The sequence below is a fragment of the Amia ocellicauda genome, chromosome 10, assembly GCF_036373705.1.
Source record: "Amia ocellicauda isolate fAmiCal2 chromosome 10, fAmiCal2.hap1, whole genome shotgun sequence".
In the NCBI taxonomy this organism is placed as follows: Eukaryota; Metazoa; Chordata; class Actinopteri; order Amiiformes; family Amiidae; genus Amia; species Amia ocellicauda.
Window position 1 is genome coordinate 23,031,332 of NC_089859.1, and position 12,754 is coordinate 23,044,085.

At 44.7% G+C, this 12,754-nt stretch overlaps 1 protein-coding gene across 1 annotated transcript in view; it reads left to right on the plus strand.

Moving 5' to 3' along the window:
* LOC136759558 (dynein axonemal heavy chain 11) overlaps positions 1–12,754 on the plus strand; it is a 55,768-nt gene that overhangs the window by 8,250 nt on the left and 34,764 nt on the right. Inside the window, exons 14-38 of the mRNA XM_066714563.1 lie at positions 10–405; positions 536–868; positions 1,111–1,365; positions 1,536–1,705; positions 2,019–2,241; positions 4,036–4,152; positions 4,231–4,317; positions 4,455–4,613; positions 4,833–4,916; positions 5,733–5,891; positions 6,120–6,242; positions 6,932–7,054; positions 7,238–7,462; positions 7,595–7,686; positions 7,799–7,925; positions 8,117–8,269; positions 8,683–8,916; positions 9,605–9,736; positions 10,066–10,226; positions 10,372–10,528; positions 10,600–10,745; positions 10,836–10,952; positions 11,235–11,373; positions 11,898–11,990; positions 12,343–12,537. Of these exons, the coding sequence (XP_066570660.1) occupies positions 10–405; positions 536–868; positions 1,111–1,365; positions 1,536–1,705; positions 2,019–2,241; positions 4,036–4,152; positions 4,231–4,317; positions 4,455–4,613; positions 4,833–4,916; positions 5,733–5,891; positions 6,120–6,242; positions 6,932–7,054; positions 7,238–7,462; positions 7,595–7,686; positions 7,799–7,925; positions 8,117–8,269; positions 8,683–8,916; positions 9,605–9,736; positions 10,066–10,226; positions 10,372–10,528; positions 10,600–10,745; positions 10,836–10,952; positions 11,235–11,373; positions 11,898–11,990; positions 12,343–12,537 (4,200 nt within the window). The remainder of the gene's footprint in view (positions 1–9; positions 406–535; positions 869–1,110; positions 1,366–1,535; positions 1,706–2,018; positions 2,242–4,035; positions 4,153–4,230; positions 4,318–4,454; positions 4,614–4,832; positions 4,917–5,732; positions 5,892–6,119; positions 6,243–6,931; positions 7,055–7,237; positions 7,463–7,594; positions 7,687–7,798; positions 7,926–8,116; positions 8,270–8,682; positions 8,917–9,604; positions 9,737–10,065; positions 10,227–10,371; positions 10,529–10,599; positions 10,746–10,835; positions 10,953–11,234; positions 11,374–11,897; positions 11,991–12,342; positions 12,538–12,754) is intronic.

Genomic DNA, 12,754 nt, shown 5'->3' on the forward strand with positions numbered 1-12,754 from the left:
TCCTCAAAGTACATGGGAAGCCTGGAGCTGCTGGTTCAGTGGTACAACAAGCTGAAAACCACTGTTCTGGAGGTGGAGCTGCCCCTGATCTGGGAGGAGATGAAGGTGATTGACGAAAGACTGTGCGTTGCTGAGGATGAGCTGACCTGGAGGGACCACGGCTGCTGGGAGTACATCAGCACCATGAAGGACACGGTGCACGGCCTGGAGCGCCGCGTCCAAAGGGCAAAGGACAATGTGGAGACCATGAGGAGCACCATGAGGGGCTGGAGTGAGCAGGTGCTGTTTTCTAGGAAGGACAACAAGAGAGACGCTTTGCTCTACCTGGAGGACAGAGCGGACAGACTGGCAAAGAGGTATAGCGCCATACAACGGGATGGAGAACTCATCCACACGCTCGTTGAGGTAAAATATATTCAAGCACCATTCAGCCTTTGTGTTTTTAATGTACAGAGAACTTAGTGTTACTCGCTGTCTGTTGGTTCACCCATACATTTGTCATCCTTTTCGGTCTGTCATGAATGTGTGGCTTTAGGAAAACCGCTCTCTCTTCTGTGCCGACCCCTCCTCTGACGCATGGAAGGCCTACGTGGAGTTTGTGGACGAGATGGTGGTGGAAGGCTTCTTCAGCTCCATCCTGTGCTCTCTGGACTTCTTCATCGAGAACACGGAGGGGATCCTCAGACAGGCCCCGCTGTTCGAGGCGCAGATGATGCTGAGCGCCCCGGAGATCACCTTCCGGCCCTCTCTGGACAAGGACGCCGGGGACAGCTTCTACGACACCATGGAGGAGCTGCTGAGTGACACCTTTAAAATGTCGGCGCAGATGAAGAGATTAGCTGGCCATTTGGGAATGGATGATTACCGGGTAAAGGCCCTGGTGAATTCATGGTCATGTTTAGTGGAATCAACCCCAGATTTAACGCTTTATTTTATATTTATTAAGGGCAAATTATGTTTTATTTGTCCCCGCTTTTTCTGCACACTAGAACAGTCCAGATTATTTTTAATAATTTGGATAGCAAGATAAAATGAAGCCCAGTAGAGAATAGTCTTCATAATAACTTCAGACCTCAATGACATGAACTAACTCTTGTGTTGTCTTAACAGCAAGATATGGACGACATGCTTGACCTGCTGGACTTGAGGCAGGAGGTCATGGACAGAGTAAATGATGTCATAAAGAAAGCCCTGGACTACAGGAGGACCCTTGACATCTACACCCACCTCTGGGTGGATGACAGGGCCGAGTTCATGAAGCAGTTTCTCCTCTATGGACATGTTCTCCACAGCGAGGAGATAGAAGCGTACGGAGACGATGTTTTTCCCGAGAACCCTCCCTCTCTTGATCAGTTTCAAGACCAGGTGACGTCTCTGCTTTTATCATCCCGACTCGTACCACGCTGATTTAATACACCCAAGAACACAACTGTGGGAACACTTGAACTCAACTGGCAAACGGAGGAGAAGTTTGAGATAGTGTGTGGAATAATGTGATGTGTGTGTGATTTTTTTTGTTTTAAATGTCTTCACAGATTGACATCTATGAGAACATGTTCGCCCACATCAGCAAGTTTGAAGACTCCAAAGTTTTTGAGAGCTGGTTCAAAGTGGATATAAAGTCCTTCAAAATCAGTCTTTTAAATACTGTCAAAAAATGGAGCTGGATGTTCAAAGAGCATCTAATAACATACGTCACTGACAGGTAAACTTTTTTTTTTAATGCAGAGGATTCTGATCCACTGATTGGCTGTCAATGAGGCGATGATTGCCAAGACACTGGTCACCACATGGTATAGTTTAGGAAACTAATCTGCAATTGCAATGATGTGCAATGAACGACTGACCACAGTTTAGTTTAGTGTTTTTTGCTTTGATACCATAATCTTAAATAACATTTCAATCTTTTTTAATATGAAAAAGGATAGATATAATTCATTTTTCATTATATATTTATATTGATGTGTAATAAATTAACATTAACCATTGATTTTAATTAATGTTATGTTTTTTTATAGCCTTAATGAACTAGAAGAATTCATTAAAGTAACAGATAAAAGTCTTACAAAGACATTAAATGAAGGTGACTTCAATGGCCTTGTGGAGGTTATGGGCTTCCTTCTGGCTGTGAGGGACCGCCAGGTGTCCACAGACGAGCTCTTTGAGCCGCTGAAGGAGACGATTGTTCTGTTGGAAAGCTATGGGCAGAGGATGCCTGACCACATTTACAATCAGTTGGAGGTAAAAACTATAAAGTGGAGGCACTGAGCACTATACAGTGGGGGAAAAAAGTATGTGATCCCCTGCTGATTTTGTACGTTTGCCCACTGACAAAGAAATTATCAGTCTATAATTTTAATGGTAGGTGTATTTTAACAGTGAGAGACAGAATAACAACAAAAAAATCCTGAAAAATGCATTTCAAAAAAGTTATAAATTGATTTGCATGTTAATGAGGGAAATAAGTATTTGACCCCTTCGACTTAGTACTTGGTGGCAAAACCCTTGTTGGCAATCACAGAGGTCAGACGTTTCTTGTAGTTGGCCACCAGGTTTGCACACATCTCAGGAGGGATTTTGTCCCACTCCTCTTTGCAGATCCTCTCCAAGTCATTAAGGTTTCGAGGCTGACGTTTGGCAACTCGAACCTTCAGCTCCCTCCACAGATTTTCTATGGGATTAAGGTCTGGAGACTGGCTAGGCCACTCCAGGACCTTAATGTGCTTCTTCTTGAGCCACTCCTTTGTTGCCTTGGCTGTGTGTTTTGGGTCATTGTCATGCTGGAATACCCATCCACGACCCATTTTCAATGCCCTGGCTGAGGGAAGGAGGTTCTCACCCAAGATTTGACGGTACATGGCCCCGTCCATCGTCCCTTTGATGCGGTGCAGTTGTCCTGTCCCCTTAGCAGAAAAACACCCCAAAGCATAATGTTTCCACCTCCATGTTTGACGGTGGGGATGGTGTTCTTGGGGTCATTTCTCCTCCTCCAAACAAGGCGAGTTAAGATGATGCCAAAGAGCTCGATTTTGGTCTCATCTGACCACAACACTTTCACCCAGTTCTCCTCTGAATCATTCAGATGTTCATTGGCAAACTTCAGACGGGCCTGTACATGTGCTTTCTTGAGCAGGGGGACCTTGCGGGCGCTGCAGGATTTCAGTCCTTCACGGCGTAGTGTGTTACCAATTGTTTTCTTGGTGACTATGGTCCCAGCTGCCTTGAGATCATTAACAAGATCCTCCCGTGTAGTTCTGGGCTGATTCCTCCTTGGTCTTGGCCATGGTGTAGAGTTTGGAATCTGATTGATTGATTGATTCTGTGGACAGGTGTCTTTTATACAGGTAACGAGCTGAGATTAGGAGCACTCCCTTTAAGAGAGTGCTCCTAATCTCAGTTTGTTACCTGTATAAAAGACACCTGGGAGCCAGAAATCTTGCTGATTGATAGGGGATCAAATACTTATTTCCCTCATTAACATGCAAATCAATGTATAACTTTTGTGAAATGCGTTTTTCTGGATTTTTTTGCTGTTATTCTGTCTCTCACTGTTAAAATACACCTACCATTAAAATTATAGACTGATCATTTCTTTGTCAGTGGGCAAACGTACAAAATCAGCAGGGGATCAAATACTTTTTCCCCCTCACTGTATACATTGGGGCTCTTATAGCGAAGAAGCCCAAATTTAGTTACATTACACTTGCCCTATGTCTTACACAGTCAAATGTCTGCTTGTAATTTACAGCTCAAATATGGTTACAAACAGCTGCTAGGTTTGCAATTTAAACCCATACTGGCTCACCTATTTTCAGTTTGAAATTGGTAATCTGTGCAATTAATGAGTCTCAGCAGAGGGCACAAAAATAAACATTTGTCCCTTTGTTTTTATTCCTCATATTCCTAATTTAGAATACTCTACTGATCTTGATTTGGTAGCATCAAGACGATTTTAAGATTATTTTACAAAGTTATAATCTTCTTTGCCGAGCTCCCTCTCCAGACTCACTGTCTCTCTGGCTTCGGTGCTTTTAGGAACTGCCAGAGAAATGGAACAACACCAAGAAAATTGCAGTGTCTGTGAAGCATGAAGTTGCTCCTCTCCAGACAGCTGAGGTGTCAGTAATTAGAAGGAAATGTGTGGCATTCGATGTAAGTAATTAATTTAACGGAACCATCATTAATATTAGTGTGTTCCCCGTGATTGATTTCTATCCTTTCCTCCCGTAGGTGAAGCAGTGTGAATTCCGGGAAAGATTTCGGTTAGAAGCTCCTTTCAGCTACGATTCTCAGGAACCCTACTTTCTTCTGGAAAAAGTAATCTTTTCTTTTTATATTGTACATGTGCTTTTAAAGTCCGAGTTAGACAGTATAAACCTTGGGAACACCATTAGAATGACTTCACAGATCACATCACCTTTATTTGCCAATGAAAAGACCAATGTTTATTGCAGGCAAACACAGAAATTAAGATACTGGAAGAAGAAATGGCTGAGATGCAGGAATCCAGTAACCTGTTTGAAGTGAGCTTTCCAGATTACAGGCAACTTAAACTCTGCCGGCGAGAAGTTGTGCTCCTGAAAGAGCTGTGGGATATTGTTATATTTGTATGGGTGAGTTTCCAGTTTTTTGCTTCACTTCATTTGGATGCCATTGAGGTCTAACTGCAGTATTATTTCATTTGCCAATATATATCACTAACAGCTTAAAAAATGTCCAGTTGATACTGGAGTTTTGTGTGGATTCCAGGATTTCAAAAGGAAAAAGAGATTGACACATTCATAGCAGTGCCTGTGAATACCAGCCTGATTTGTGGGGTTTTGTACTTGCAGTGCAGCATAGACGAATGGACTGAAACTCAGTGGAGAGAGATAAACGTGGAACAGATGGACGTGGAACTCAGGAGGTTTGCCAAGGTGAGTGACACTGTCGGCCCGAGGAAGTCATCGCTCACAGCTGATTCAACTCTCACCGTCCTGCGCAGCACACATAACACTTAGTCGTAATTATGTAGCTAAACATTATTGTGACGGACCATTTCTCAGCGAGCACAGTCGGTTCCCGTTGTTCCTGTCAGTCTGAGCTGAAAGCCCATCTAAAGTAATTTCCCCAGTCACTTGAATGACACAAATGTCAATCCTGAGAGAGCGGAAAGCCTTTTCACTGTTTACAGAAGGAGGCAGTTCCGACTTTCCTCATGGAACATGACATATAATTTGGACTAATGCTCCGAGTGGAGTGACGCCGCCTGCTGCCGCCATTGTGTAGTTTGAGTTGATTCAGTGCGTTGCGTGTTTGACAGACGGCATTGAATCAATACGCACTTCACTGCGGCATATTTAGGCTGTGTCAGACATGTGTATCTGTCCCCTGAGAGGCTGCACAACACAATCTAAATAAAAGTGTTCCCTCGGAAGCACTTTAGCACCTGAGCTGTACTTTAAATTCTAATAATAAAAGATTATACTGAATGAACAAAATATAAATCATTCGTAAGGTATATATTGGTGCATTCAAATGTTAACGTGATATTTTACTGCATGAGGTACATGTAACATTTGTAATTAGGTAATCAGATTCCGTTCCTCTCTTGCACTGCGTCTGTGACAGTTATAATTGGGCTGCTGTAACTCTGGAAACAACCTAATATCCAGTATTAGCGTAGATGCTCGGAGAAGTCCTGTTACTGCCGGTCGAATGTCCTCTCTGTCTGTGCTCCCATGCTTCTTTAGGAAATGAGGGCGTTGGACAAGGAGGTACGAGGCTGGGATGTGTACAGCGGCCTGGACTCCACGGTGAAGAATCTGGTGAGCTCTCTGCGGTCCGTCAACGAGCTGCAGAACCCGGCCATCCGCCAGCGCCACTGGGCCCAGCTCATCAGCGCCACGGGGGTGAGCCCAAAACATGTGTTTCCCTAATTTCTTTGACTGGATCATTGTGGCTTGCGTACTTCTTCTCATTGAAGTCAGAGGTGTTTCTACTCAAACACACGTGCAAAGCTTAAAAGTGACTGGACACAGTAGCACGTTGTGTGTTGTGGTTGTGATTCAGTACATCCTTTACGCTGCGTGTGTGCGTGAAGCTGTCTAATATTGTTCTGGTTGTTGTCTCTGATCCAGGTGGACTTCACGATGACCAACAACACCACGCTGGCCGAACTCTTAGCCCTCCAGCTGCACAGGGTGGAGGAGGAAGTGAGGAACATCGTGGACAAAGCAGTGAAGGAAATGGGCATCGAGAAGGTTCTCTTTCAGTCGTATTACTTTTTTTCTTTTTTCTTTTGGCCCAACCTGGTTTGATCTGATTATTTCTGGGCTACTTGAAGCAGTAAGCAGTTTGATTCTGACCTGAACCACTGTCTGCAGTCCGAGCAGCCTGTTTACCTGGAAGCGTATTGTCTCCATATTCAACCTAATCCCATCGGGGGAATTTTGACAAACGTCATCCGTGCCCTGAATCCTGCTGACAGTATAAAGGGGATTCTCTGTTTTGCGAAAGACATTGAATGCAAATGAAAGTGTGTGAATCTCATTTTGAGATTACATTCAATGTCAATGTAATGCAGAGTCCCAAACGAAATTTCGTTTGATCTTCTGTTTCATGTTTTGTTTGAAAAAGATCTGTTGGTTTTGTTATTTTTCTATTGGAGTCATTTATTTCAGATATGAATATAATGTATAATGTATTTCATATTATTGCGTATGTAGTGCTGTTTTAATATCTAGCAATATCTAGTGCTTCTAATTTGTACTGATTTATTCAATACTAATATTAGTGGATAATGCATAATTTTAACATTGTTTAAGATATATTAATTTCTTACATTTTAAGTTAAATTTCTTTAAAGAACAACTCTCTTTATTTGGCATCCTAATCCTCAGCCCTCAGCCATTTGTCTGCCAGTGTTGGTTTATTGGAGGTCTTATCACAGGTTCTCATGGAGATCAGCCAGACGTGGACAACCATGGAGTTCAACTATGAAAACCACTATCGAACCTCAACACCACTCCTGAAATCAGACGAGGAACTCATTGAAACGCTGGAGGACAATCAGGTACTATATTCTTAATGCACGAAGTTTATTTCAATATAGGTCAATGGAAGGACTTGGAGATGCAGTGACTGACCTAGCGACTGAAGCAAGGAGCACAATATGAAACCTATTCATAATCAGAGAGGAGAACTCCAGATGCACAAGGAATACATTGCTTTTTTTATAATGCACAATGTCTCTCAGGTCCAGCTGCAGGCCATTCTGCAGAGTAAGTACGTGGAGTACTTCATAGACCAGGTGTCCTGCTGGCAGAGTAAGCTGACCGTGGCAGACTCTGTCATCCTCATCTGGCTCGAGGTCCAGCGCACCTGGGCACACCTGGAGAGCATCTTCATCGGCTCCGCAGACATCCGCCGGCAGCTTCCTGGAGACGCCGAGAGGTTTGACAGCATCGATGCTGACTTTAAGGTAGCGAGACTGAGCTTTCGAGCAAACGTGGTTCTCTTTATTAACCTCAACGTAATGCCAGTGCTACATCATCGAATGGTGGTCAGTGCAGTGTTGAGTCAACGCTCTCCCTCTTATTTGTGTCTCTCACAGGAGCTGATGTCTGAAAGTGCCCAAACGAAGAACGTCATAGAAGCAACCAACAAGCCTAACTTGTTTGAAAGACTAGAGGATCTTCAGAAGAGGTTTGTTACCTGAAAACCTAATGTCTAAACAGCCCCGACTGCTGAAGTTTACCTCAGGTACCACAAACCTCAGTCGTTCCTCTTCACCACACTGTTTTTGTCCTTGCTACAGGCTGGCCCTGTGTGAAAAGACATTGGCTGAGTATCTAGAAACCAAGAGGCTGGCTTTCCCCCGATTCTACTTCGTCTCATCCGCTGACTTACTGGACATCCTGTCCAAAGGGACGCAGCCCAAGGAGGTAGGACAACCGTGTGAGAAGATCAGGTGTGGGAGATGTTGGACTGTATTGAGGAGGGGATGTGGGTGCTGATGTTTCTTTCTCAGTACAGTTTCTGTCCTGCCACACAGATTTGATGTGTAGGCTAATAGTTTGAATAATAAAAACCTGTTCTGGTTAAGAAGAAAAATAACGACTTGTTTATTTCTTAGGTTACGAGACATCTTGCTAAATTGTTTGACAATATGGCCGACTTAGAGTTTGACAGCAGCGAAGGAGTGAAGTCCGATAGCCTCGCCATCGGGATGTTCAGTAAAGAGAGAGAGCACGTTCCCTTCCAGGCACCCTGCAACTGCATCGGTCAGGTACGGGTTCGGCTTCTCACTCTCACAGCGGAAAAGGATTAAATCAAAATGCAGGTGTTGCAGCTGTAATTACTGCGCATACCAGACGAAGGCTTGTTGCCGTGGAAATCTCCCTGTTGTGCAGCACCATCTGGTGTAAGAGGAAAAAATAAGTGGTGAAAAACATAATTTAGTTTTGCAGGAGCCAGTGTGTCCCTTTTATAAGATTTGATATGTGGCTGTGTTGTCTTTTTACAGTCACATATATCTGTGTGTGTGTGTGTGAATGTGTGCCAGATTTGCAATGATCGTATTTGCATCGCAGTCGTTATAAACAAGATAATTGCACGGTTACCAGTATAATCTGTTAATCCATAAGCAAGACAGTGCGGCAGAATTCTGTGGATCCTGACTGTTGTTTGTATTATGGGAAGGTGGAGGCCTGGCTGAACCGCCTGGAGGACACGATGCGAGACACCGTGCGTCACCACATCAGCGAGGCCGTGGCGGCTTATGAGGAGAAGCCCAGGGAGCAGTGGCTCTTCGACTACCCAGCGCAGGTGGCCCTGACCAGCTCCCAGGTCTGGTGGAGCACAGATGTGGGGATAGTGTTCGAACGGCTGGAGGAGGGCTTTGAAACGGCCCTCAAGGATTACAACAAGAAGCAGGTGAGCTGAAGACAATGGGGAAGGCTTAACACCTGAAATGTCAGGATTGTAGAGTTTCTGTGCCCTGTGAAATACAGCCATGTGGCACAACTTTAAATTATTTAATGATGGAGGTACTATTATGGTTATATGAGTGACTGACACCTCTTGACAGATGCGGTCTGCTCAGAATTTAGTCTCCGTAGAGCAGATGGAATCTTGGTAGTACATCTCGTTCACAATGCCGGAGGAAAAAGGGTTCACATCCCCTACTTAACACACTTACACGTAAGCCCATATTACGGAGACTGATAAATGAAGTGCATCCTTGTTTTGCCTCGAGCCAGATCTGAATGCGTGACCTCATCTGTTCCCATATGCAAATGTAACGCTTTGTTCACCCGGGACACCGCTGGGGTCAGATGCCTCTATACCCGATGCACAGATCAGTCAGATGTGAAGTTGGCAGCGACAGGCCTGTATACGGCAGTTGGGGAAAGGGATGAGCCAGACACCATGAGCATCAGAAAGACATTTTCCCAAAACGTAAATACAAGGAAAGAGAGCCAGGAAATATTGGACAGGCCATCTGTGAAATGTAAAAGAGGAACAGTGAACATAGGATATCTCTGAGTTTCAAACATGCTGTAAATGTTTTGAATGTAGATGGTGTTTTGTTGTCTGTTTCTTAATGTGTTTTTGTGTTTAGATCGCACAGCTGAATGCCCTGATTAGCATGCTGCTGGGAGAGCTGACCCCGGGAGACCGGCAGAAGATCATGACCATTTGTACCATCGACGTCCATGCCAGGGACGTGGTCGCCAAGCTTATAGCTCAGAAGGTGAACTGGCTTTTTACCAGACTGCGCTGCATCCAGACGCACATTATAAGCTCATCCTCACAAATTAATGGGCCGTGACCTTGTCTAGAAGGTGAAATTAATTAATGAGACGGAACCCTTGCATTCGAAATTTCTAAAAAAAACAGGCGTTGCAATGTCCCCAAAACACAAATTGGAGTTGCATTATTTTCACCTAATCATCTCGGAGTAAGAAAAAGGTGGTTAGGCCTGGCCAATACCTCTGAAGAGAGAGAGTATGTGAGTGGTGAGGTTGGCACAGTGAGGGGTGTACAGTGGGCACCAAGGTGACCGCCCGTGTCTCCCCGCAGGTCACCAGCTCTCAGGCGTTCGGCTGGCTGTCTCAGCTGCGGCACCGCTGGGACGACAAGACGAGGCACTGCTTTGCCAACATCTGCGACGCTCAGTTCCTGTATTCCTACGAGTACCTAGGAAACACCCCCCGTCTGGTCATCACACCTCTAACTGACCGGTAGGTGCCCAGGGTGCCCAGAGAGTCCTCTTTCGTAGGAGTCGTTATTAGCCTTTAACAACTCTTACAAAAGAGATGAAGATTTCAGATAGTTCCTGAATTCTGTTGTTGACTTCAAGCGCATTTATTGGCTGTAAATGATCAGGTGCTACATCACGCTGACCCAATCCCTGCACCTGACAATGAGTGGGGCGCCAGCGGGCCCGGCCGGGACGGGGAAGACCGAGACCACCAAAGACCTGGGCAGAGCGCTGGGAGTTATGGTGTACGTGTTTAACTGCTCTGAGCAAATGGACTATAAGGTATAACTCGTCAAAAGAGCTTATAGTAATTATTCTTCAACTTCAGTGAGCTAGTTGAACTTGTTTTGTAGTCCATAGGGAACATCTACAAAGGCTTGGCTCAAACCGGTGCCTGGGGATGCTTCGATGAGTTCAACCGCATTTCCGTGGAGGTGCTGTCGGTCGTCGCAGTTCAAGTGAAGACCATCCAGGATGCGATTCGAAATAAGAGGAAGAGGTGGGTGTGATCGAAATACAAACAGAATCCGCTGTAGTGGGATGAGATTATTGAGAGTTTCCTTTGTTTATAACCTGCGGTCTTCCACAGGTTTGTGTTTCTTGGGGAGGACATTGCTCTGAAGGCATCTGTAGGCATCTTCATCACTATGAATCCTGGCTACGCGGGGAGGACTGAACTCCCAGAGAATCTCAAAGCTCTCTTCAGGTGTGTATCGTTCAGAGGAGCAATGCCACAGTTTTCCACAGGAACCCGGCTCTGTTTCTTTTTTTTGTTGTCACATAATACTGTCACACGTTGATCTTATGAATTAACGCATTGAAACAATTGTGAAGCTATTGGTTTGTGTGTTTCTCCTTGTCTTGCCGGTTTATGTCTCACTCTAGAGTTGGTTTGCTGTTGTTGTTGTTTAATAAAGACTGAACTCCATGTCTCTTGCTCTGGTTAAGTGGGAAAGCAGCAGTAAAGTCACGTCCCTTTTCTTGGCAGACCATGTGCCATGGTGGTCCCAGACATCGAACTCATCTGTGAGATCATGCTTGTTGCTGAAGGCTTCCTTGACGCCAGGCTGTTGGCCAGGAAATTCATCACTTTGTACACACTCTGTAAAGAACTGCTCTCAAAACAGGTAGCGGTGATGGCAGGACCAGAACGCAGTAACATATTGTTCTGCCTGCGTCTGTTTCTATATTGTGCACTGGGGACTTATCCAGTTATATGCAAAGTATGCCTGTTTCAAGATATTACATAATGATTGTCAGCACAATAGGTGTTTAAACTCAATTAACCTTGTGAATAGGAGGTTTTCTTTAGAACATATCTATAGATTCCATGTATATATCTGTGTGGTCATAAGAACTGAACCTTCCATCAGTCAACGGAATGACAGGAGAGTGTTGTCATTCATTTATGCTGATGTCACGTCAGTAATTGCACTTTTTAATGGATGTCATATTCATACATTTAACTTAAACTCACAGTGAAAGACAAATACCAAAGACTTTATGATTTGCTGAAGAACTCCAAACAGTGCAAACAGTCTTGATTAATTTCTTCCTCATACCTTATAGGAGCCATTTTTCTCATGTGTTTCACGGTGGTGGATTAGTTTTTTATTTTGTGTTTTTGCTTCTGTGCTTTTTTCTCTCTCAGGACCATTACGACTGGGGTCTGCGGGCGGTCAAGTCAGTCCTGGTTGTTGCTGGTTCCCTCAGAAGAGGAGACAAAAACAGACCAGAAGATCAGGTGAAAGATCCCACAGGTTTTTTTGACACAAATTAGCCACAAGGCTCTGGGCTGCAGCGTAGTCTGCCACAAATCTGCAGCCAAAATAAAACTGCTGTCATTGAAAGCTTCATAGTATGCTTGGCCCAAAATAGGCTGTCTTTTGATACACTATTAAATATGCCACATTATCTCAGCGGGCATCCATCATACCGAGCACAAGTGCCCAAATGTTTTGATTACAATCACTTCGGCTTGACACGTAAACAGCCGAATCGGGGTTTTGAGTGCAGCAAAGGCCTCTGGGAAGGAGCGGGGTGTCGCTGAGTTCCTTCCCCCGTAACTTTTGAAGCTTTTTTGTGCCTTTTCCCAGGTTCTGATGCGAGCTCTCAGGGACTTCAATCTGCCCAAGATAGTTACAGACGATGTCCCCATCTTTATGGGTCTGATCGGCGATCTCTTCCCTGCCTTGGACGTGCCGAGGAAGAGGGACCCGGAGTTTGAACAGATGGTGAAGCAATCCACCCTGCACCTCCGCCTGCAGCCAGAGGAGAGCTTCATCCTCAAAGTACGATCCATCACATTGCGGCACTTGAGAAAACCGCCGCTGCTAATTACAGACTTGTCAGGCTGAAGGGAACGACACCATGCTTTAGAAATTGTTTCCTGCCCTGAAGGCTTGTCTTTGAGTCTGGGCGATTAACATTTTTTCCAGTGGATACCAGCAGCCACAAAAACAACTGTGAAAAAATAAATAATCTCTGTCTGCCAGTGAACTCTGAACC